The sequence below is a fragment of the Leptopilina heterotoma genome, unplaced genomic scaffold (genome assembly GCF_015476425.1).
Source record: "Leptopilina heterotoma isolate Lh14 unplaced genomic scaffold, ASM1547642v1 Lhet_123, whole genome shotgun sequence".
NCBI classification, from domain to species: Eukaryota; Metazoa; Arthropoda; class Insecta; order Hymenoptera; family Figitidae; genus Leptopilina; species Leptopilina heterotoma.
In genome coordinates this window covers 3,754,844-3,781,409 of record NW_025110842.1, presented here as the reverse complement: position 1 = coordinate 3,781,409, position 26,566 = coordinate 3,754,844, and the positions used below count along the sequence as shown (strand labels likewise).

Here is a 26,566-nt window from a genome sequence, read left to right as displayed (position 1 = left end):
GGTCATCTAGGCGCTCCATTTAATCCTCGAGGAAAACCATTCCCGTTGTGTTTCACAGCAAGTGGGAGAATCTCCTCCTGTGCACGGGATAAAGGAGAGCCAAAAAAGGGGGATGCGATGATGATAATGATGACGATAATAAAAAGGGAGTGAGACAACAAGAGGAGACCTGCTAATTTGCTCCCGACGAAATTGTCCTGTCGACTACTTTTATACCCACCACATCCTGGAAAGACCATTTTCCCCCTGTTGTACTGTATTCTTACATGGTAGAGCGAAACTACAAATTTTTAAATTATTTCCAACCATTGCTTTGCTCTTTTTGCAAAATGGAAATTCGGATTTTATGATGATGACTATGATGATAATAACGATTTTGATGATGCTATTGATGGTGACGATAATGTTGATGGTAATAGTAATGATTATGATGATGATTTTGATGATTGTCACAATGATGTTGATGGTAATGATTATAAGGCAGATATTGATGATGATAATAATGATTACGATGATGATGATAATGATTACGATGATGATTTAGTAAAGAACGCTGTAAAACATTTAGTAGATGATACTGTACAACTCATAGTAGATGATGCTGTACAAGATTTAGTAGATGATGGTGTAAAATATTCAATAGATAATGCTGTAAAACATTTATTAGATGATGCTTCAAAACATTTAGTAGATGATGTTGTATTTCATCTAGGACCCAACTCAGTAGATAATAAACAAAAATGCTATACGACATTTAGTAGCTGATAGTGTAAAATATTATGTAGATGATGCTGTACAACTTTTAGTAGATGATGTTCTTAAACATTTAGTAGATTATGCTGTACAATTTTTATAAGATAATACTGCATAACATTTAGTGGATGATGCTGTAAAATATTTAGTAGATAATGCTGTACAACTTTTAGTAGATGATGCTGTAAAACATTTAGTTGATGATGCTATAAACTATTTAGTGGATGATGCTGTAAAACATTTACTAGATAATGCTATAAAATATTTAATGGATGATGTTGTACAACATTTAGAAGATAATGCTTCATGACTTGTATTAGATGATGCTGTAAAACATTTGTTAGATGATGCTAAAAAACATTTAGTAGATGATTTCTAAAAACATTTCGCAGATGATGCTAAAAAAATTTAGTAGATGATGCTATAAATATTTTAGTGGATAATGATGTAAAAAATTTAGTAGATGATTCAGTAAAATATTCAGTAGATGATGCTCTAAAACATTTATTAGACGATGCTATAAATCATTTAGTGAATGATGCTGTACGATTTTTAGTAGATGATGGTTTAAAACATTTTGCAGATGACGCTAAAAACATTTAGTAGATGATTCCGAAAAATATTTCGCAGATGATGCTAAAAAATGTTGTAGATGATGATGTAAAATATTTAGTAGATGATGTTGTAAAACATTTAGTAGGTAATGATGTAAAACATTTGTTAGATGATGCTTCAGAACATTCAGTAAATGATGCTGTATTTCATACAGGACCTAATTCAGTAGATGATAAATAAAAAGTAGTAGATGCTGCAAAATAAATAGAAGATAATGCTGTACAACTTTTAGTAAACAGATAATAATGATTACGGTGATTAACATGAATGAGCATAATGTTAATAACTGTTCGTAATCCATCTCAACAGTAACGAATCCTTTTTTTCCTCCTCTCCATTTTAAACAGCATCGTCCAAGTAATTTTTAACCCTAATTAGGTTGAGATTGATTAGAATAAGTCAAGTCACGTGAGGAAGGTACGTGACATGTAGGGAAATTAGCTCTCCTGAATGAAATGCTACACACAGAGAAAGAGGATAGGAGAATATTGAAGTGCTCACCCCCTTTCGAACAAACAGACAATTTGGCTTATTTTAAGGGCAAGCGGAACTCGCTGCCTTCAGATGGCAAATCATGATATGTAGGGAGAAGGAAAGAGAGAGAAAAAAGAGAGAGAAGGAGGGTTTGCTTTCGGTGACTGATACGTCAGTGACTAACGAGCAACGACCACGGTCTCGTTCCGCTCTTAAAACGATCCTTCCACTACCACCACCCACACCCCTCTCCCAGCAGGGGGGTGGACCACCCTCTGTGGTAGGGTGGTCCATCCCCGCTTGGTGGTCCATTTTACCAAGCGACGAGAACATTAAGCAAGCGCTGCCTCTAACCAGTATCAATCACCTACCGACCCACACTCTTCAACCCCTCCTTGTGTAACTTCAGAGTTTTCCTTCTGTGACTCTTCTTTTCTCTCTGTCCCTCATCCTCGTCGCCAGTATTAAAGCTCTACCGGTGGTTGACAGAACCGGAGGTGACGCGATTGAATACCATCGTATCCCTCTTCTCATCGTTGAAAACCACCCCTGACAAAAATTTTCTGTCTCCTTTATATACCTTCGGGTTCCCTCAAACATTAACCGATTCATCTTTCGGAAAAGAGGTCTGTCGTAATCGCCATTTCCACCCTAATGGTCATTTGGAAGAAAAGGGTGAAGACGATTTTTGGAAATGGGAGTATTTTTTCTCTTTAAGGGTTGCTGATCTTTTGGTTATGATCCTCGGTGGGTATTAGGATGAAGTGTTCGATTTGATTGTGTGGCATTAGTCAACTTGGGCATAAATAATAATTTGTAGGTGATGCTGTTATCTGGTATTCAACTTAGTAGATTTATAAACAATATTTAGATGCTGTCAAACATTTTGTAGATGATGCTGTACAACTTTTAGTAGATGGTACTCTTAAACATTTAGTAAACTATGCTATACAACATTTAGATGATAATGCTGTATAACAGTTAGCAAATGATGCTGTAAAACATTTACTAGCTTATGAAGTATTTTATACAAGATCAAATTCAGTAGATGATAAATAATAGGCACAAGATTTTGACGAACATTTAGCAGATGATGCTGTAAAACATTTAGTGGATGCTGCTGTACAATATTTCGTAGATGATTCTGTAAAATATTCAGTAGATGATGCTGTAAAACTTTTGGTAGATCATGTTCTTAAACATTTAGTAGATTATGTTGTACAACTTTTAGAAGATAATACTGTATAACATTTAGTGGATGATGCTGTAAAATATTTAGTAGATAATGCTGTACAACTTTTAGTAGATGATGCTGTAAAACATTTAGTAGATGATGCTATAAAATATTTAGTGGATGATTCCTAAAAATATTTCGCAGATGATGCTAAAAGAATTTAGTAGATGATGATGTAAAACATTTTTTAGAAGATGATGTACGATTATTAGTAGATGATGATATAAATCTTTTAGTGGATAATGTTGTAAAAAATTTAGTAGATGATTCTGTAAAATATTCAGTAGATGGTGCTATAAAACATTTATTAGATGATGCTATAAAACATTTACTGGATGACGTACGATTTTTAGTAGATGATACTCTAAAACATTTATTAAATGATGCTATAAACCATTTAGTGGACGATGCTGTAAAAAAATTAGTAGCTGATGCTTTAAAACATTTAGTAGATAATGCTTCATGACTTTTAGTAGATGATGCTGTAAAATATTTAGAAAATAATGGTTTGCCACTTTTAGTAGATGATACTGTAAAACATTTTGCAGATAACGCTAAAAACATTTAGTAGATGATTCCGAAAAATATTTCGCAGATGATGCTAAAAAATTTTGTAGATGATGATGTAAAACATTTAGTGGATGATGCTGTAAAAAAAATTAGTAGCTGATGCTCTAAAACATTTAGTAGATGTTGCTGTAAAACATTTGTTAGATGATTCTATAAAACATTTACTTGATGATGTACGATTTTTAGTAGATGATGCTCTAAAACATTTAGTAGATGATGCTGTAAAACATTTATTAGATGATGCTATAAAACATTTACTTGATGATGTACGATTTTTAGTAGATGATGCTCTAAAACATTTAGTAGATGATTATAAACAGAAGTTAAAGATCGAAAAATTGTCTAAATCTTTTAGGTTATTTTTTTTATCATTTCCTCCTCTCATTACAGTTCCAAAACTAAATTAACATTGGACAGAAATTTTTGCATGAAAATTATTATTCACTTTCTTTATGTATTTACTTTTCCTCCTTCTGCACATATTGTATATACCTATATTCTTCTCGCTTGTACACGGCTAATTTACCAAAACGAAACGAGAAGGAATATTATTCTAGAATTACGAAGGGAAATTTTCCCAAGGATATATAACAGAGAATATACATACAGACAGATAGTACGATAATATTTCAAGTTTTGTGGTCCTTTGGAGAAGAAACAAAGATTGTTCATCGCTAGTAATGATTTCGTTAATGAACGTCTTCGAGTGACAGCCCACAACAAAGTTAAATTTTAATCCTCTTACGCTATATAGACTATAAGAGGAACCCCTTTAATCCAGTTTCAAGACTCTTTAATAAACTCCAAAATGGGGTTTGCCTTGTGAAAATAATCTTCAGGGGCATAATTTCCAAATAACTAATTTTCTTACAAATGACCTTTTTTTATGAATTTATACTGAGGAACATTTTTATTTCCATCGATTTATTGTAACTCAGTGAATTCAGTGAATTTACAAAATATCCAATGAACAAAATATTTAGTGGATTTGTTTAAACGAATTTCTCAATCTGACGCAAAATTGTCTCGAAGAAAAATGAATAAAAATTCCGAGAAAAAAAATGTTCATTTTTGGATGACAGTTCCCCTTTAGTTGAAGAATTGAGAATCTTATAATCGAGATACGTCAAGTTTTCGTAACGCCCCTCGCGATTAATCACCATTGGGTGCAAAGGTGATTGCACCCAGTGAAGGACATTTAGCCTCAAGACATTTGGAGACAGTGTTGCCTTTTGACGAGATGATTTTTTATATCCCCCTTAGAATTTTTATTTTTTTTTATCTTTCAACCCTCACTATCTATCCTAATGTCTTTAATTGTCCGTGTCCACTTTCTCATTCCCCAGAAAGTCGTCTAATTCTCATGAGAGTTTCTACTCACACAAAATCCTATCAGTCTTCGGCTTTTTGATTTATCGCCACCTAATTAACTCTCTAGGATTCTATGAAAATCTCTAGCCGTGACAATATAATAATTCCAGTGGCGCAGGTGTACGAATCGAATTATATTGCCTTCTGTTCTTTTTGGTAGAGGCAGGAGACGTAATTGATTAAGATGGAATTAATTATTTGGATGGAAATTAACTTGTTTTGATCGGTGTGCTAAAAGTGGGAATTTGGGGAAGGATGTTGGGGAGAGATTTTTCTCATCAATATAAATTGGATTGGAAAAAGATTTTTTGTTGGTGACAAAAATTTTTGGGGTTTGTGAAATCAAAAAGGAACCAGAAGAGAATGTTTATCTTCTACTAAATATTTTACAGCATCTACTGTTTTGTTTATCATCTTCTGAATTGGGTCTTGGATAATTATTAGCATCATCTACTAAATGTTTTCTAGCACCTATTTGTTTTGTAGCCTATTGTTTATCATATTCTTAATGGAGTTCTAAATAAAATGCAACATCATATACTAAATGCTTTATAATAACTGCTAAATATTGTTTATCATCTACTAAATTGATTTTTGGACAACATTCAGCATCATTCTCTGGAAAATTTGTTGTAATCTACGAAGCATTGTTTATCACCCATAAAATTAGATGTCGCATAATAATCAGCATCATAAACGAAATGTTATGTATCATCTACAGATTCTACATTATCTAATGATTGTTGTGTATCATCTGTTGAAGTGGGGTATGAATAAAATAAAGCATTATCTACTAAATTTTTTACAGCATTGTCTACAAAATGTTTTACATCATCATCTACTAAATTTTCTTTAGCATCATCTGCAAAATGTTTTACATCATCATCTACTAAATTTTCTTTAGCATCATCTGCAAAATGTTTTACATGATCATCTACTAAATTTTCTTTAGCATCATCTGCAAAATGTTTTACAGTATCATCTACTAAAATTCATGCAGCATTATGTACTAAATGTTTTACAGCATCATCTACTAAATGTTTTAGAGCATCAGTTACTAAATGTTTTACAGCATCATCTACTAAAAGTCCTGTAGCATTATCTACTAAATGTTATACAGCATCATCTACTACGTTTACAGCAGCTACTGCTAACTTCCTATCATCTGCGGAATTGTATTTTAGAACATAATCAATATCAACTGCTAAATATTTTGTAGCATTTGCTATTAATTGTTTATCATCTACTAAACTTAACATCTTCTAAATATTAGTTACTATTTTTTAAATATTTGGCAACATCTTGAAAGTATTTGTTATCCTCTAAATATTTGTCAACAGTTTTTAAACATTTGTTATCATTCTCTAGATGTTTGTCAACATCCTCTAAATATTAGTTACCATCCTCTAAATATTTGTCATTATCCTCTAAATATTTATCATCCTCCAAATATTATTTACCATCTGCCAAATAAATTTAATTAATCATCCACTGATTTCGCCACTATAGAGACGATAATCAGTCTCGCCCACCAGGAAACAAGTTGCGAGCAGCAAAGAGAAAATTAACGATTAGAATAACGGATATTTCCATATCTGAATTTTGGAAAGTGAATAAGAATAAATTTATTGCTGATCCTATCCAACCCTCGAATTATGTTAGTTCGATTCACTTCTCGTAAATATCGTTTAGTCATTTCTCGCCACACGACTCCTGGTGTTCACAAATCATCATATATCCTCTATTTCGTTAGTGTGTGTGTGTGTTAGTGTGTATCGCAAAACAGGACTCTCCTGAGCGGACGAAATTAATATTCGTACGGTTGCTTAGAGATTTAGAAGGCGAATTTGCAGATTAGTTTCCTCTCTTGGAAATGTGGTCACGATGCAATGGTAGGGTCCGATTGGTCCGCTTCAGCAGGGGGTCAAAGGGATGTTGTAGAGTGAGAGAGAGAGAGGGGGCGAAATATGGATGGAAAAAGAGAGACAGAGAGTGATAGTAGGAGAGAATGAGAGAGAAGAAGAGGTGGCTAAAGTGGGTGGCGCACTGAATTTAGTTTTCCTATACTATAAGGGGTCGAAATCTCGTAAGGTTCTCAATTGGGGGGTTGGAGGAAGGAGGAGGTCAGTCTCGACGTATTTGTTAGAGCAGCAAGTGTGCCGGACACATCTTTAATATATGCATCGTCCTAATGGACGAGGTCTACGAATTGTAGTAATAGTGATTTACCACGTCTCTAGCTCCCCCTAAAAACGAACTAAAACAGAACGTTACTTACGATAAGAGGGATGTTAGACACTTTCGTTATAGATTCTTCGGAACGATTTCATCCAATTCAGATTTTCCGAGTGAGATATATTGCCGGCGTTTGTCTTTTGAGAAATATTATATACGAACCCAACCTTGTCCTTGGTGTAAATGTATCTTTATATATATGGAATGTAAAATTGCACACAAGTATTCATGGGTTAGGTTGGTTTTTATGAATTTTTCCCTTTAAGGAAAGTGGGGTGAAATGATGCTGATGATGATACATTTATAGGTGGGGTGGGATATTTTTTGGACATCATTTGTTTATTGGTGGTTAATAATATTTTTAATTATGGTTGGACAGCATCATCTACTAAAAGTTGTACATCAACTACTAAATACTTTTCAGCGGCATCTACTAAATGTTCTGTAACATCTTGTGCCTATTGTTTATCATCTACTGAATTGGGTCCTGAATAAGATACAGCATCATCTAGTAAATATTTTGCAGCATCATTTACTAAAAGTTGTACAGTATTTTCTACTAAATGTCTTACAGCATTATCTACTAAATGTTTCCCAACATCATCTATTAAATGTTTTATAGCATTAACGTTTAATTGTTTATTATCTACCAAACATAGCTTCGGGTAGTAATTATTGTAATTCCCTATATATTGATTGCTTTCTGCTAATTCTTCTTTACCATCTTTTAAAGTGTAGTGTAGACTACATTCAGTAGATGATGCTGTGAAACAATTACTAGATAATGATACATTTTAGTCAGGACGAAATTTAGTAGCTGATGCTCTAAAACATTAAGTGGATGATGTTGTAAAAAATTTAGTAGCTGATGCTCTAAAACATTTAGTAGATGATGCTGTAAAACATTTAGTGGATGATGCTTCAAAACATTTAGTAGATGATGATTCAAAACATTTAGTAGATGATACTATAAAACATTTATTAGATGATGATTCAAAACATTTAGTAGATGATGCTATTAAACATTTAATGGATTATGCTGTAAAAAATTTAGTAGCTGATGCTCTAAAACATTTAGTGGATGATGCTGTAAAACATTTAGTATGGATGATGCTTCAAAACATTTAGTAGATGATGTTGTAAAACTGTTAGTGGATGATGCTGTAAAACTTATAGAAGACAATGTTGTAAAACATTTAGTGGATGGTGCTGTAAAACATTTAGTAGATGATGATATACAACGTTTATTAGATGATGCTGTAAAACATTTACTAGAACATGCTGTACGACTTTTTGTAGGTTCTGCTATAAATATTTATAGTATGATAGTAATAAATAATAAATGTTTGATATCATCCACTATTTATTGTTTATCATCTACTAAATAATGTCTTGGATAGAAATCAGCATCATCTACTAAATGTTTTGAAGCAGCATCTACTAAATGTTGTGCAGCTTTATCTTGTGAATGTTTTACAGCATCAACTACTAAATATGTTACAGCATCATCTACTAAATGTTTTACAGCATCATCTACAAAACATTTTGTAGCATCGGCTGCTAATTGTTCATCATCTACTAAATAATGTCCTGGATAGAAATTAGTATCATCTTTTAAATATTTTGTATAGCATATTGTTGCCTATTGTTTGTCATCTACTGAATTGAGTCTTAAATAAAAGGCAGCATCATCTACTAAATATTTTATAGAATCATTTACTAAAAATCGTACAGCATTATCTTTTAAATGTTGTACAGCATGATCTACTAAATTTTTTGCAGCATTCTTTTTTTTAAATAACAAATAAGAAATTTACTTGTTTAATTAATTTTGCCCTGAAAAAAATGGAAAAGTGATTTATCAGAAACTTTTGTTTTCCACGATATTGAAAAAAGAGGAAAATTGAATTTTCCGTAAATAGGATATAAGTGGAGAGAGAGAGAGTTTGGAAATGTGAGACACAGTTATTGTATTTCCTTAAAGTCTTCGATCAAAATCGAAACCACGTTAAGAGCGACGGGAAGTTTATGGAAGGTGTGAGACGTGAGGGTTATATATTAAAAACGATGGAGGACTTTCATTCATAACTGTTGAGGTCGTCTCTCTAGTGAATGAAAGATCGATTCACCTTCACCCCTTTGTCCCTTCCTCTCCTCTCGCATGCCATCGTATTTGCTGTCGTTTTCCAACTCGCAATTCTGTCATATTTTCCTTTCTATTGTAATCGTTTTTTTGTTATTTACTTTAAAAAAATTTTTTTTTATCCTTTTTTTGTTTTTTACTTTTTTTTGTCGCTTTTTTGGTTCTTTTTGCTTTTTTCGCTTGTTTTGCTTTTTGGATTTGTATTTTACTTCTATTTTGTTTTTTTATTCCTTTTTTGTTTTTTCTTTGGTTTTCACTCTTTTTTTTACTGTTTTTTGTTTTGCTTATTACTTTTTTCACTCTCTTTTGTTTCTTTTTGCTTTTTTCTTGGGTTTTTAATACTTTTTTTGCTATTTTTTGTTTTGCTTTTTGCTTTCTTTTGTCGCTTTTTTGTTTCTTTTTGCTTTTTTCTTTGGTTTTTGCTCCTTTTTTGTTTGTTTTTGTTTTTTTCTTTGATTTTCGATTATTGATTTGAATTTACTTCTTTTTTTCTCTTTTTTGTTTCTTTTTGCTTTTTTCTTTGGTTTTTGCTTTCTTTTGTCGCTTTTTGTTTTCTTTTTGCTTTTTTCTTTAGTTTTCGATTTTGGTTTTGCATTTTACTTCTTTTTTCCCTTTTTTGTTTCTTTTTGCTTTTCTCTTTGGTTTTTGCTCCTTTTTTGCTTTTTTTTTGGTTCTTTTTGCTTTTTCACTTTTGAATTACTTTTTGGTTTTGTATTTTACTTCTTTGTTTCTTTTTTTCTTTTTTGTTTTTCTCTTCTGTTTTTGTCTCTTTTATTATTTTTTGCTTTCTTTTGTCGCTTTTTTGGTTCTTTTTGCTGTTTTTGACTTTTTTATTTTTGTTTCTTTTTTGTTTTTTCATTGCTTTTTTCTTTTTTTGCTTTGGTTTTTGATTCTTTTTTCCTTTTTCTTTATTCTTTTTTGCTTTTTTTAATTCTTTTTTGCTTTTTTAATTCTTTTTTGCTTTTTTAATTCTTTTTTGCTTTTTTTTGTTGTTTGCTTCCTTTTGTGACTTATTTATTACTTTTTAGTTTTTTTTAGCTTTTTTCTTTGTATTTTGCTTCTTCTCTACTTTTTTGTTATAAGTCTTTTTTTTCTTTTGATTTTGCACCTTTTTTGCTTTTTTTTGTTTCTTTTTGCTTTTATCGTTTTTTATTTTGCTTCTTTTTTGGTTTTTTCTTCTTTGTTTTTGGTTTTTGATCCTTTCTTGCATTTTTCTTTGCGATTTTTGCTTTTTTTATTTTGTTTTTTGTTGCCTCTTTCGGCACTTTTTTCTTAGTATTTTACTTTCTTCTTCTCTGCTTTTTTATTTTATTTTTCCTTTTTTGCTTTATTTTTTACTTATTTTTTGTTTCTTTTTTGTTTCTTTTTGCTTTCTTTTTGCTTTCCTTTTGCATTCCTTTTGCTTTCATTTATTTTCTTTTTGCTTTTCTTTCGTTTTTTCCCTTTTTTTTTGCTTTATTTTTTCTGCTTTATCGTTTGTTTAATTTTTCTCCTCTTCTTCGTTTTTCTCTTTCTTTCTTTTTACCTTTTTCTATTTTTTTTCGCTTTTGTTTATTTTCTTTCTTTTTTCTATTTTTTTCTGCTTTTGTTTATTTTCTTTTGTTTTTTTCTTTGTTTATTTGTTCGACACTTTTTTTTTTGCTTTTCTATTTGATTTTCGTTTGTTTTTCTTCTGTTTTTCCATTGGTCATTTTTTCTTTGCTTTTTTTCTTTCTTTTTTTTTTTGCTTCTTTTTTCTCATCATTCGCGTCCATTTCCTTCGAAGTTCATTATATTTAACCTGAAGCATTATCAGCGAAAATTTTTCTTTCGCATTCCATAACAATATTGACTCTCTCGCGCGCTTCTCTCAATTTTCATCTTAAATCAGCAAAATTCAGTTGAAACAATTTTGTCCAGATTTTATTGCGCGCACTTGGCTTTTTAAATTCCTCAATAACTTGAGTCAAAAATGAAATGAAAAAAAAAATTTGTATATAGAAAAGAAAAATAATTCTTTTTTCCACTTTACACTTATTTTAATAAATATTTCTATTTCTATTTAATATTTATATATTTCTTCTTTTTTTCTCTTTTCTTTTTGTCGCGAAAAATTAAAAAAATTTTTTTTTTAAATTTAAAAAATTTTTAAATTTTATATTGAAGTTTCATTTAATTTATTTGATTCAATTTTTTTTTTTGAACGTTTTTTCCCCTTTTTTATTCTTCCCCCCCCTTTCTCCTCTGTATCATAAGAAATAGGAGGGTGAAGAGAGGGGGTTGAAATGCGAGCGTAGAAAAGTTTTATTATCTTTCTCATGAAATTGACTATTACCAAGAATTAGGTGTGTTCAAATAGCCATCACGCGAAAGTAACTAAAAGAGTATATAATATAAATAGCATTTCCCGGGACCCTTGTTTTCTATATAAAAGAAAAGAAAAGAGAAAAAAAAATAGTTGCGGGGGGGGGGGTAATCATCATATTTTTCCCCTTTTCCTTTTTCAATGCGAGAAAAGTAACTACTTGACTTATTGTTTTTTTTTTTCACTTATTGTTACGAATGTTACGATGACCACGGGTTGAAATACTTTTACCAAGTCCAAAAGTCAATTCTCTTTTGAACGAGGAACGAGACAAGACGAGGAATTGTTTGAAACCCCCCTCCCCTACTAAGAGGGGGGAGGGAGTTTCTTCTTCTTCTTCATCTTCTTCTTCTTGAAGACGAAGTGAGTCTTATATATACATCGAAATGTGGCGCTTTGGAATGTGAAATGGATAGCGAGTAAAGTCGAGTTTGAGAGTAGGAAGGAGAGAGAAAGAGAGAGAGAGAGAGAGAGGGAAAGAGAAGTCCCCATTTGGAGAACAAACAGCGCCACTGGGTTTATTGGCGAATAATACACAATAGGCTGTCGTCCAAAGTAGAGAATCGTCTTTTCAAACCAGTGTATTTCCCTAAAGTGCCATTTGAGGGCAGTCAAACCATAAAGTGGCGTTGTTTCTTTGGCAAAAACTTAGAGAGAGAGAGAATCAAAGTTTCTTCTATGTACTTGGAGGGGAAAGGGAAAAGGGCGACTGCGACTGCAAGAATTTTCGATCAAGTTTCGCCAATTTTGATATCGATTTTATTTTCTCTTCTTTATTGCAAAGATACAATTTTTTTCTCAATATTTATTAAGTAAAAGAGTTAGAAACAAAAAAAAAATTTCAATAAATATTTTAGCTATTTTAGAGAAACTTATCACTGAATACTATTTTTCGACTTTTGACACTAGAAAATATATTTTTATATCTTTGAGAATATGCATTTCTTTAAATTCGCTAATAGAATAAAAAAAAAATTAATAAAATTTTTTTTTTTTTAATTTTAATAGAATTTTTAGAAACAATTACAAAAATTTTCATAAAATTCTTAAAAATAATTCAATAATTTGAATAAGATTCTTTCAAACAATTCAATTATTCTTAATATCTACTATTTTGAAAAAAAATTTAATTATTTGCAAAAATTTTTTTTTATAAAATTCTTTGCAAACCTTCAATTATTTTAAAAAAATAATAAAATTTTCATAGAAATTATTTAAATCCAAATTTTTATAATTTTTTTGAAAAAATCAATTATTTAAAAACATTTTTATAAAATTCTTTTAGAAACCTTTAATTATTTTAAAAAATAGGTAATAAAATTTTCACAAAAATTATTTAAACCAGAATTTTTATAAATTTTTTGAAAAAATCAATTATTTAAAAATATTTTTATAAAATTCTTTTAGAAACCTTCAATTATTTTAAAAAATAGGTAATAAAATTTTCACAAAAATTATTTAAACCAGAATTTTTATAAATTTTTTGAAAAAATCAATTATTTAAAAATATTTTTATAAAATTCTTCGTAAGAATTCAATAATTATTTACAACAAAATTTTTTATAAAATTTAATTAGATCTTTGTAATAGTTGAGTTAATTTTATAAATTGCAATAAAGTTTGTTCAAAGAATTCAATTATTTTTTTAAAAATAATAAAACTTATCGCAAGATTTAAATTATTTATTTATTTTTAATACAATTTTTAATAAATGTCTTGATAAATGCAATTATTCTTAAAAATTTTATTAACTTTTTATAAATCCTTCGAAAAAAATTCGATTATTTTTTTAAAAAATTTAATAAAATTTGTTTATTAGAATTTAATAATTATTTTCAATACATTTTTAATTAAAATTAGTTTTTAAAATTAGATTAAATTTAGTTTATTTTCATAAAAATTTTAATGAAATTCTTCGTAATAATTCAATTATTTTTAAAAAAATTTCAATAAAATCCTTCGTAGAAATTAAGTTTATAACAAAAATTTTTCGAAATTCAATTATTTTCAATATTTACTAATTCAAAAAAAAAAAAAAAATTCCAAAAGAATTCAATAAATTGCAAAAATTTTTTAATAAAATTCGTCGCAAGAATTCAACTGTTTTCATAAGTTATGAAATTATTCGGAAAAATTCAATTATTATTTTCAAAAAAAACTCTTATAAAATTCTTTTTGGAGAAATTCAATAATTGTTAATACGATTTGAATAAAATTTCTTAATGGAATTGAACTATTTTTTAAAAATTTTAACCAAATTTGTTGATAAATTTCATTTGTTTTTAAGAATTTTTTAATATTATTTTTTAAAAAAATTCAATTATTTTCTAAAATTTTAATAAATCCTTTGAAACAATTCAATTATTTTGGTAAATAATAAAATCTTTGCAAAAATTAAATTTTTTTCAAAATTAAATTTCACGAAAATATTCAATTTGGTTTCCTAATTCGCTAAAAAAAATTTCAATAGAATTCAATTATTTTCTAAAATTTTAATAAATTCTTCGTAAAAATTTAATTATATTTATAAATAGGTAAAATTCTTTGTGAAAATCCAATTATTTTTAATCCAAATTTTAAAAAAATTTCATGAAAGAAGTAAATTTTTTTTTTTAATTTTTAATAATATTTTTCCAAAAAAATTCAATTATGTTCTGATATTTTAATAAATTCTTCGAAAAAATGTAATTATATTTTTTAATAGAAAAATTCTTTACAAAAATTCAATTATATTAAAAAAAATGTCACGAAATAATTCAATTATTTTATAAAATTATAATAAAATTCAATAATTAAATGTTTAATTTCAATTATTAACAAACACGATAATTTTAAAAACTTGAAAAAGATTGTTCATAAAATTCAATTTTATTTTCAAAATTTTTAATTAAAATTATTAAGGAAACTCCATTATTTAAAAAAAAATTGAATGAACAATTTTCATAAGTTATAAAATTCTTCGGAGAAATTTAATTATTATTTTCAAAAACTCTTACAAAATTCTTTTTGGAGAAATTCAATAATTTTTCATACAAAATTTGAATAAAATTTCTTGATGGAATTGAACTATTTTTAAAAATTTTAACAAAATTTGTTAATAAAATTTATTTGTTTTTAAGAATTGTGATATAAACTAATTAAAAAATTTAATTATTTTAAAAACAATTTTAATTAAATTTCTCGTACGGATTTAAATTTTTTTCCCAATAATTGAATTTGTATTTAAAAATTTGGATTTTATTATTTTCATAAATATCAAATTTTTGTAAAGAAATTCAATTATTTAATTTAATTGAATTTAATTTCACTTATTTTTAATACAATTTTAAATGAATTCTTCGAAAATAACAATTTTCGATAAAGTTGTTTATATAAAAATTCAATTTTAAGAAATATTCAATTATTTTATTCAATTTTATTTTCATTTTAAATTTAATTTTAAATATTTGAATTCTCGTAGAATTTTCTATTATGAAAATTGAGTAGAAAAATTGAATTTTAGTTAAAATTTTAGATTTTAACCAAAATATAATTTTTAGTATTTGAAGTAAATACCATTTAATAAACTCCAATAAATATTATTTGATTCAAATAAATATTTAATTGATAATAGTCAATTAATTGGATATTTAAATAAAAAAAAATTTATTTTTTCGAGTACAAAATTTAAAAAATTTCGGAATAATTAGCTTCAAGTTGACCTAAGAGTATCAACTCTTGAGTAGCAGGTAAAAATTTAGGTCAAATTTGACCAAAAAGTTGATACTTTTAGGTCAAATTTGAAAAGAAAATTCTTGAACAGCAGGTAAAAATTTAGGTCAAATTTGAACAAAACTTCACGTTACGTAAAGACTATTGACCTTGAGGTAAAAAATAGGTCAAAATTGACCTAAAAGTATCAACTTTTATAGTCGTCAACCTTTAAGTTGGTACTTTTAGGTCAAATTTGAACAAAACTTCATGTAACGTAAATACTATTGACCTTGAGGTAAAAAATAGGTCAAGATTGACCTAAAAGTATCAACTTTTATAGTCGTCAACCTATAAGTTGATACTTTTAGGTCAAATCTGAACAAAACATCACGTAACGTAAAGACTATTGACCTTGAGGTAAAAAATAGGTCAAGATTGACCTAAAAGTATCAACTTTTATAGTCTTTAACCTTTAAGTTGGTACTTTTAGGTCAAATTTGAACAAAACTTCATGTAACGTAAAAACTATTGACTTTGAGGTAATAAATAGGTCAAGATTGACCTAAAATTATCAACTCTTGAGCGTTTTTAGAAAAATTTAGGTCAAATTTGACCTAAATTTTTACTATTGACCTTCAGATCAATAAAATAGTCAAAATTGACCTCAATTTTGACGTACCTCAAAGGCCTTTGACCTAGATGTAAAAAATAGGTCAAAGTTGATCTAACGGCCCCCAAGGGGCTGTTAGAAATCACCAATCATCGGAGAAATGTTTTTATATAATAGAAAGTGATGTATATATTGTGATTATTACAATATAATAATAATAGTTAAAATGATAATAATAAAATAATAATAATAATAATAATAATAATAATATAAAAAAATTAAAAATATGAAAAAACTGAAGTGAAAGCAGTACTTTACGTGCGAATTTAACAAATTTGTGACTATATACACAAGTCGCCCCTTGAAGCTCTTATCCGTGCGCATAATAGATTGCACCTTCCCAGGGTTGGGTGATTAATATTAGTAATTAATAATATAAGGTGACCGAGAGAAAGCATAGGACGGTGTGTATAAGTAGTCGGTGGAGGGGGGGGGGGTGAGCATCGCACAAGAAACGTTCATTGTTGCTGTAGCGCTGGACAAGGGCAAAAACCGTTAAGCTTTATCCAACGATAGAGGTCTCAGGAGTGTTACGTCATGTTCAGATAGTTTTCCATTTTGGTGGTGGTGGGGGAGGGGGGGGGGGTGAGTAAAAGGGGGATGAAAGAAGACTTCGTGTATGTGTGGGGTGAGGGGGGGGGGAGTAGAAAACTCGACGCGGTCAAATCAGGGCAAGGTTTATTCCCAGGGTCATATCCCTCAGATGAATTCCAATGCCTTGCAAACCCAAAAGCCACTTTGTAATTACGAAAACGGTTTGCGGTGCGCGATATCCTTTCCCGATAGGTTGCAAAACGATATATATCTCACTCTCTAATATATCCCTCCGATTGCACTCGCATACACACACACACACACATACTTCTCAAATGATATCGTCACTGATAATTCTCATCCTTTCTCGCTAAATGAGACATGAATCCTTTCTCCTTTGCTATCTTCCTCATCCTTCTTTTCTTCCTCCCCCCCCTCTTTTTTTTGTCTCTTCCCCCCATTTTTGTGTTCTTCTCCAACTTTTTTTTTTTTTCGTTCAAGTGTAACACATAGATATTAATTTTTTTTGCGTTAATAGATGTATTGGTACTATTTACTACGGTCCAACCCTGACAATGGTCCTCTAATAGAAATAATTAATAAAAAAGTAGATTTAATTTACTAAAAACGAAAAATAAATTTTAGGATTTGAAAAAGCCCGCGGCTGGATTAGTTGCTTGAGGGCGCCACTGACTTTCTCGCAAGTGGTAATATTTTAGGTTGAATAATTGTTAAAATAATGCGAATGTGGATAATAGAAAAATTATTATCTATAATATTAATAATAATAATAGTAATAATACTAATAATGATAGTAATAATAATAATAATAATAAAAATAGTAATAATAATAGTACTAATAGTAATATAAATACTTATAATAATAGTAATAATAATAGTAATAATAATAATAATAAAAGCAGGGGTCCAACCTTGACTATGTCCCCTAATAATAATGATAATAATTAACGAAGTTAAATTAATTTTTTTTAAAAACGAAAGAATAAAATTTCGCAAAAGAATTCAATTATTTAAAAAAAAAAATTAATAAAATTCATCCAAAATTCAATTATTTTCATAAATAAAAAAATTTCCACAGGAATTCAATTAATTTAGAATAGCATTTTCAAAGAATTTCGAAAAAAAAAATTATTTAACAAAATTTCTATACAATTTTACACAATAATTCAATTATTTTGACTAAAAATACCATTTTTCATGGAAATTGAATTAAAAAAATTTTTTTTTTTTATAAAATCCTAAGCAAGAATTCAATGATTTTCATAAATAATAAAACTCATCGAAGAATTTCAATTATTTAAAATAATACTATTTTGAATTAATCCCGAAAAAATCAATTATTTTCGGAAATAAAATTTTCCACGCAAGAATTCAATTATTTAAAAAAAAATTTCATAATAATATTTTATTATATTTGGAAAAAATTAATTAATTAAAATAATTTTTATAAATTTCGTATGAGAAGAATATTTCATTATTCTCTAAAATAATAAAATTTTCCACAATTTTTTCTAAATATTTTAATAAAATTTTTCGCATTAAAGCAATTGCTTTTATAAATAATAAAATTCTTCTGAGGAATTCCAATTATTTTTGAAAATTTTTTATCAAATTCTTTGCAATTATTATTTTTATGAATAATAAAATTTATCGCAGCATTTCAATTATTTTTAAATAAAATTTTAAAGAATTTGCTCAAAAAATGTAATTATTCTTAAAAATTTAATTACAATTCCTCGATAAAATCAATGATTTTAAAAAAGGTTTTTTTTTTAAATTCTTTGGATGAATTAAAATATTTTTTATGGAATTTTTATAAAATTCCTAGCAACTATTCAATTATTTTTATAAATAATAAAATTCATCGCAAAATTTCAATTCTTTTTAATACAATTTTACTGGAATTGCTCAAAAAATGTAATTATTTTTAAAAATTAAATTTCAATTCCTCGAAAAATCAATTATTTAAAAAATGGTTTTTTTAAAAAATTTTTTGGATGAATTCAATTATTTACAAAAAATATTAGAATTTTCCACAGGAATTCAATTATTTTTACTTTTTCAATTATAATAATTCAATTATTTTAAATACAATTTTAATTAAAATTTTTTGAAATAATTCAATTATTATTTTAGATTTTAATAAAATAATTCTTCGAAAGAATTCAATTATTAAAGATAAATAACAAAATTATTCGCGAAAATTCAATTATTTTCACGGATTTTAATAAAATTCTTTGTAAAATTCAATTATTTTCGTAAATAACAATATTCATTACAAAAATTCAATTATTTTTAAAAGTAATAAATTTCTTCTTGAAAATTCAATTATTTTAAAAAATTCTAATAAAATTTTTTTTTTAATTTGAACAATAGAAGGTTATTTATTTTTAAAACTTTCCGCAATTCAATGATTTTTAATATCTACTATTTTCATAAAATTTCCAAACAGAATTCAATTATTTAAAAAATTTTTTGTAAAAAACTTCTTAAGAATTCAGTTATTTTCATGAATAATAAAAACTTCTCAGGAATAGAATTATTTAAATTAGAATTTGCATAAAATTAGTCAAAAGAAATAATAATAATAGAAAAATAATATTATTTTTATATTTTTATTATTTTTAATAGAATAATAATACAAAATAATAGTATTTTTATATTAATAATAATAATATATTTATTCTGCTCTATAAAATATTACATTTTGTAGCAGAAGAATTCCGTTTACAATATATTTTATAATATCAGCCTTTTTTTTTTTTTTTTTTATTTTTTTTATACTACTTATTTTTATATTTTTATTATTTTTAATAGAATAATAATACAAAATTAAAAAGTTATAAATTTATTTACTAAAATTGGAAATAAAAATTTTAAGATTTGAAAAAGCCCGCCTTAGAATTAGTTGCCAGAGGGCGCCACTGACTTTCTCGCAAGTGGTAATATTTTCCGTCAAATGATGGTAATGTGAAATGAAAATTAGTAATAGTTGCAGTAAAAGTAATAATAATAATAATAATTACGCCTAAAAAAAAAAGAGATAATATTTGTGTATATTAATTAACAGTAGAAATGAAAAAAAAAATATTTTCATTTGTTTTTCAGTTGTATGCATGGATTGTTTATACGATAGACTAAACAAGGAACGAATGGCGAGTCTCACTTACGATAGAGCAACTATATATATCAAATGTATCGAAGATGCAGAACCCACAAAAACGTCTAACAATGAGGTGAGTCATAAAATTTATTTATTTCTTTCTTTCTTTATTAAATTTCATTTTTCAATTTTAGTAATTTTTCTATTCAATTTATTATTGTAAATTTTATTAATAATAATATTCATTTATTTAATTATGTATCATCTTGTTTTTAAACGCTGATAAAAAATTTATTTGATTCAAATAAATATTAATTTAGTACTTAGTAAATATTTTCTTGAAATAAATAAATATTTGATAGAAATAAAAAAACATTTGATTGAAATAAATATTTGATACAAATAAATTCTTTCTTGGTACGAATAAATATTTATTCAATAATACCAATTTGTTTATTTTAAACAAATAATTTTTTTTATTGTCATTTTCATTGTTTAATTAATTTAAATTATTAATTTAATTATTATTAATTATTAATTTTGAATTATTAATTTTAATTATTAATTTCAATTAATACATTTTTTTCATTTTATTCATTTCTGTAATAATTTTTTGAATTTAATTTATTTTTCCATTGAATAATTTTTTTTTCTCGTATATTTTAAATAAATTTTAAGAAACCAAGAGGGGAGGGAGGAGAAGAGGCAAATTTTTTAACAGCTTCTTTAAAATTCTCCTTTTTAAAAAAGTGATTTTTTCTTTCGTTTTTTATTTCTTTTCTTTATTTTACTTTATTTTTATTTATTTTTTTTTTGGTAAAAAGTAAATAAATGGAAGAGTCGTTTCGGAAATTGCAGTATGCTCTTTTATGTAATTCCATAGTGGAAGTTTTATGATTCGGTTTTACGATTTAGAAGCTAATAATTTTGAAATTGGCAATACCAGCCTCTTTAGTGTTGGTAATAATTGAAATTTTGATTCGTGAAAAGACAAGGCGTTACATATATTTTTTCCGGTTTCTCTTTTTTTCTTTGTTTCTTTAAAAAAAAAAAAAAATGAAAATAAATATTCCCAACCTTCTATTTTTATTGGCGAAAAAGGGGAGACAAAATAGAAAAAAAAACAAAGAATATAACAAAATGGAAAAAAATAGTAAAAAGACGAAGAAAAAAAAAGAATAAAATAAAGAAACAATAATGAAAAAAGGAAACAAGCAAAATCTCAGAGTGCAAAAAAAAATGAGCGTTAAATCCTTTTAGAGTCACTTAAATTATATGTCTCGCTTGTTTCATTGTCATTCAAATTAATAATTGTCATTTATTTCTTCAAAAACCCTAAACGAGATTCTTGTTTCTTGCAATTTTTTTCTTTATTATTTTTTGACATTTATTTTTTATTAAATTTTTTATATATATTTATTACGCTTCTATTTTATTACTATCGATCTTTTTATTTTTTATTTTTTTAATACTTTTATTATTGTTAATACCTTTATTACTTTTACTGATTTTGTATTTTTAGTATCTTCTTTATTTTTAGTAACTTTTTTTATTTTTAGTAACTTCCTTATTTTTAGTAATTTCATCATTTTTAGTAATTTCTTTATTTTTACTAATTTCTATATTTTTAGTTATTCTTCTTCTTCTTCTTCAATATTTTTAGTTATTACTTTTTTTTTACTAATTTTTCTATTTTTAGTGATATCTTTATTTTTAGTAATTTTTTTATTTTGAACTAATTTCTCTATGTCTGGTAATCTTTTCTTACGACTTTCTTTATTTTCAGTAACTTCTAATATTTTCAGTAATTTTTTTACATTCAGTAATTTTTTTTTGTAATTTCTTTAGTAATTTCATTATTTTTAGTCCTTTTTTTATTTTCAGTAAAATTTTTATATGTTTAGTAACTTTTTACTTTTAGTAATTTTTTATTTTTAGTAACTTTTTTTTATTTTAAATTGTTTTCTTATTTCTAGTAACTTCTTTATTTTTAGTCGTTTCATATCTTTTAGTAATTTTTTTTATATTTAGTAACTTCCTTATTTTTAGTAATTTTATTATTTTTAGTAATTTCTTTATTTTTAGTAATTTAATTTTCAGTTACTTTTTAATTTTTAGAAATTTTTACTTTAAGTCTTTCTTTATTTTTAGTCGTTTACTTCATTTTTAGTAATTTTTTATTTTTAGTGCTTTCTTTATTTTTGTAACTTCTTTAATTTTAGTCATTTTTTTTAGTAATTTCTTCATTTTTAGTAAATTCTTTATTTTTAATAATTTTTTTGCATTCAGTAATTTTTTTTTTTTAGTAATTTCATCAGTAATTTCTATATTTTTAGTCGTTTTTTTATATTGCTAATTTTCTTATTTTTAGTAATTCTTTTATTTTTATTTCTTCTTTATTTTTAATAAATAATTTTTACTAATTTCTTTATTTTTATTAACTTATATATTTTTAGTAATTACTTCTTTACTAATTTTTTTATTTTTATTCAATTTTTCACATATTTCCATATTTTTAGTATTTTTTTTTTTTACTAATTTCTTCATTCTTTGCAATTTATTTAGACATTTAATTATTTATTTACTCTTTGTCAACTTGTTTTTTGTTACCAATTTCTTTTTTTTTAATAATTCCTTTATTTTTACAAATTTTTTGCCTTTTAGTAATTTATTTACTGTTAGTAGTTAATTACTAAATGTTAGTAGTTTACTGATTGTTAATAATTAATTACTAACTGTTAGTACTTCATTGCCTGTTAGTAATTTTTTTTTATTTTTTTTTACAATTTACTGTTCAGTAATATAATTAATATTTAATTTATAAATTTTTTTCTTATCTGTTGCAGTGCCCGACGAGAAAACGACCGACGAGGACGAGAAGAAATATTCAGGGCTCACACGAATTTAAAGTGTCCTCTGAACTCACCTTAAAGGAACTTAAAGTTATGGTGAGTCTTCGATTTTTAATTTTTTCCCTCTTTTTTCTATAATTAATTTTTTTTTCCTTCTTTAGAATATTTTTTTAATTTTCTCCTCAATTTAAATTATTTCGTTAAATTTTTCCTTTCTCTCTATTTCTCAAATGAAAACGACTACAAAAATTCCCCCCCCCCTCTTTTTTTATTTTTAGTAATTTTTAATCGCTTCTTTATTTTTAGTAATTTTTTACTTTTAGTCGTTTCTTTATTTTTAGTAATTTTTTTATTTTCAGTAATTTTTTTATTTTTAGTAATTTCTTTATTTTTAGTCGTTTTTTTAACTTTAGTAACTTCTTTACTTTTAGTAATTTTTTTTTATTGTTAGTAATTTTTTACTTTTAGTAACTTTTTTATTTTTAATGATTTTTTACTTTTAATCCTTTCTTTATTTTTAAGTAATTTTCTTATTTTTTGTAGCTTCTTTATTTTTAGTAATTTTTTTACATTCATTATTTTTTTTTTTTTAGTAATTTCTTTATTTTTCTGAATTAACTCTGAAATTTGACAATAGAAATATTTTTCAATTTTTCTTTTTGTAAATTTATTTATTAATAGAAATAAATGCGAATTAAATAAATTCTTTTTTTTTTGGCTAATTAGATAAAAAATATTCAATGCGAATTAAATTTTGCAAATTTAATTAAAAAAATTAAAATCGAAATTTAAGAGAAATTATTTCAAATTCTCAATTATAAGCGGATTATCTCAATATTTTAAAAATTACAGTGTTACGAACAAGAATTTTCAATATTGCTCAGTTTTTTTAAAAATCATTTTCTTCGTTTTTATCGTTTTTTGCCTCTTTTGGCTCGAGTTGAGAGTGTGAAATCCTTTCTTCAAAGTGGAATTCTGAGTACACTTGGGGCATTGTTTTCTCTCGAAGAATAAAGCAATCTACTTGAGGCCTGCAAAATTAAGTTGAAAACGAGAGAGAAGGATAGGAGAGAGGGAAAAAGAGAGAGAAAAGATAGAGAAAAGGCAGAAGGAGCGAGAAAGAGAGAGAAAAAGGCAGAAGGAGAGAGAAAGAGAGAGAGAGAGCACAAGAGTCCGTCTCTAAAGTCGAGAAACTGAACCAAGTTGTAAACGTAAAGGATAGTTATGGCTGGTTAGCATATGCGAGGAGAGCCCGGGAGTGTGCTTAAACTATTAAGCGTATTTATATTGCGAGGCCGGGACCATCTCGCGGGGCCACTAGCAAAAAAATCCGAAAGAGCATAAACCTCGCACTAATAACAGGCCTACACTCCACTTCAGTGCAACTCGACTACTCTTCTGCATCACCACTTTTAGGTTTTCTTTTTTCTCTCTCTCTCACCATCTCTCTCTCTACTTCTGTTGCTCATCGACTTTAAAATTATTATTCTCCATCCTTTAGGGTTTCGACCTCGCGAGATTTTTCATCTCTCAACTACACTACACACAACCGCTGTGTAGACCCTTTTTAATATCCGCTCGCGAGAAAGGCTTCACCGTCAATGGGAAAGATGCTGCGCCTCTGTGTCTTCCTTCTCCTCCTTTCTGTTTATCTCTCCTCTGTTCTTCGTCCACTTCTTCGTCCTCTCTCTATTAGTGCACTACATCTTCTAACTCTTCTTCTTGTTTTATTATGTATCGATTCTGGAAAATCATTCAGGATATCTGTTCGGAAAACCATTCCAAAAATCTATTCGGAATATCCATTGAGAAATTGTTTAGGAAATGTATTCAGACTATCATTCAGAATATCTATTGAGAAATTGTTTAGGAAATGTATTTGGAATATTTATTTGATACATCTATTTAGATAGGAGAAGATGATAAACAATGAGCTGTAGATGCAGTTGAATTTTTAGTAGATAATGGTGATTACTACATAGGATCTAATTCTGATCATAAAGAATAACCTGTAGATGGTATGCAATATTTAGGAAATGATGATGATTAATACCTAAACACCAATTTGGTAGATGATAAACAATAAGTAGTAGATGTTGGTAAACATTTAGTAGATGATGCTGTAAAACATTTAGATGATGATGCTTCAAAACATTTAGTAGATGATGCTTCAAAATATTTAGTAGATGGTGCCTCAAAATATTTAGTAGATGATGTTGTAAAACAGTTAGTGGATGATGCTGTAAAACTTATAGAAGACAATGCTGTAAAACATTTATTAGATGATGATTCAAAACATTTAGTAGATGATGCTATAAAACATTTAGTGGATGATGCTGTAAAAAATTTAGTAGATGATGCTGTAAAACATTTAGTTGATGATATGCTGTACGATTTTTAGTAGATGATGCTGTAAAACATTTAGTTGATGATATGCTGTACGATTTTTAGTAGATGATGCTGTAAAACTTATAGAAGACAATGTTGTAAAACATTTAGTGGATGGTGCTGTAAAACATTTAGTAGATGATGCTGTAAACCATTTAGTAGATGATGCTGTACAACTTTTAATAGATGATGCTGTAAAATATTTAGAAGATAATGCTGTACAACTTACAGTAAATGATGCTATACAACGTTCAGTAGATGATGCTGTAAAACATTTACTAGATCGTGCTCTACGACTTTTTGTAGGTTCTGCTATAAATATTAAGAGTATGATAGTATTAAATAATAAATGTTTGACATCATCCACTACTTATTGTTTATCATCTACTAAATAATGTCTTGGATAGAACTCAACATCATTTACTAAATGTTTTGAAGCAGCATCTACTAAATGTTGTGTAGCTTTATCATGTGAATGTTTTACAGCATCAACTACTAAATATGTTACAGCATCATCTACAAAATGTTTTAGAGCATTATTTACAAAACATTTTGTAGCATCGGCTGCTAATTGTTTATCATCTACCAAATAATGTCCTGGATAGGAATTAGCATCATCTTTTAAATATTTTGTATATCATATTGTTGCCTATTGTCTGTCATCTACTGAATTGAGTCTTAAATAAAATGCAGCATCTTCTACTAAATCTTCTACATCATCTACTGATTAATGTTTATCATATGATAAATTAGGTCTTGCAGAAAATAAAGCATTATCTACTAACAATTTTATTAAATCATCTACTAAAAATTGTACAGCATTATCTTTTAAATGTTTTACAGGATCATCTACTAAAAATCGTGCAGCATTATCCACTAAATATTTTACAGTATTATCTTCTAAAACTTTTACAGCATCATCTACTAAAAATCGTGCAGCATCATCCACTAAATGTTCGATAACATCATCTACTAAAAATTGTACAGTATTATCTTCTAAATGTTTTACAGCATCATTTACTAGTTGATGCTGTAAAGCATTTAGAAGGTAATGCAGTAAAATTTTTAGTAGTTGGTGCTGTTTGATATTTAATAGATTATGCTGTTGGAAATTTAGAACATAATGATATACAACTTTAAGTACATGATGATGTAAAATATTTAGAAGATAATGCTGTAAAACATTTATTAGATGATGCTATAAAACATTTAGTAGATCATGCTGTGCAGCTTTTAGTAGATGATGCTTTAAAACAACTAGTGGATCATGTTGTGCAAGTTTTAGCAGATGATGCTGTAAGACATATTTAGTAACTGATTCTAAAAAAAATTTAGTAGATGATACTGTAAAACATTTAGAAGATAATACTGTACAACTTTTAGTAGATGATGCTGTAAAACATTTACTAGTTGGTGCTGTAAAATATTTAAGATGATGCTAATAATTATCTAGAATGTAATTGCTAGAATGTAAATACTGAATGTAAATATAGAATGTAAATGCTGCAAAATAAATAGAAGTTAATGCTATAAAATATTTAGTCTAGATAGAACGGTAAAACATTT

The 26,566-nt window shown here is 26.8% G+C and overlaps 1 protein-coding gene across 1 annotated transcript in view; it reads left to right on the top strand.

Annotated features, from left to right (window-relative positions):
- Positions 1 to 26,566, top strand: part of LOC122512664 (ubiquitin carboxyl-terminal hydrolase 48-like) — a 166,042-nt gene that overhangs the window by 71,725 nt on the left and 67,751 nt on the right. The window contains exons 14-15 of the mRNA XM_043628633.1: positions 19,766 to 19,893; positions 22,607 to 22,708. Coding sequence (XP_043484568.1) covers positions 19,766 to 19,893; positions 22,607 to 22,708 — 230 coding nt within the window. The remainder of the gene's footprint in view (positions 1 to 19,765; positions 19,894 to 22,606; positions 22,709 to 26,566) is intronic.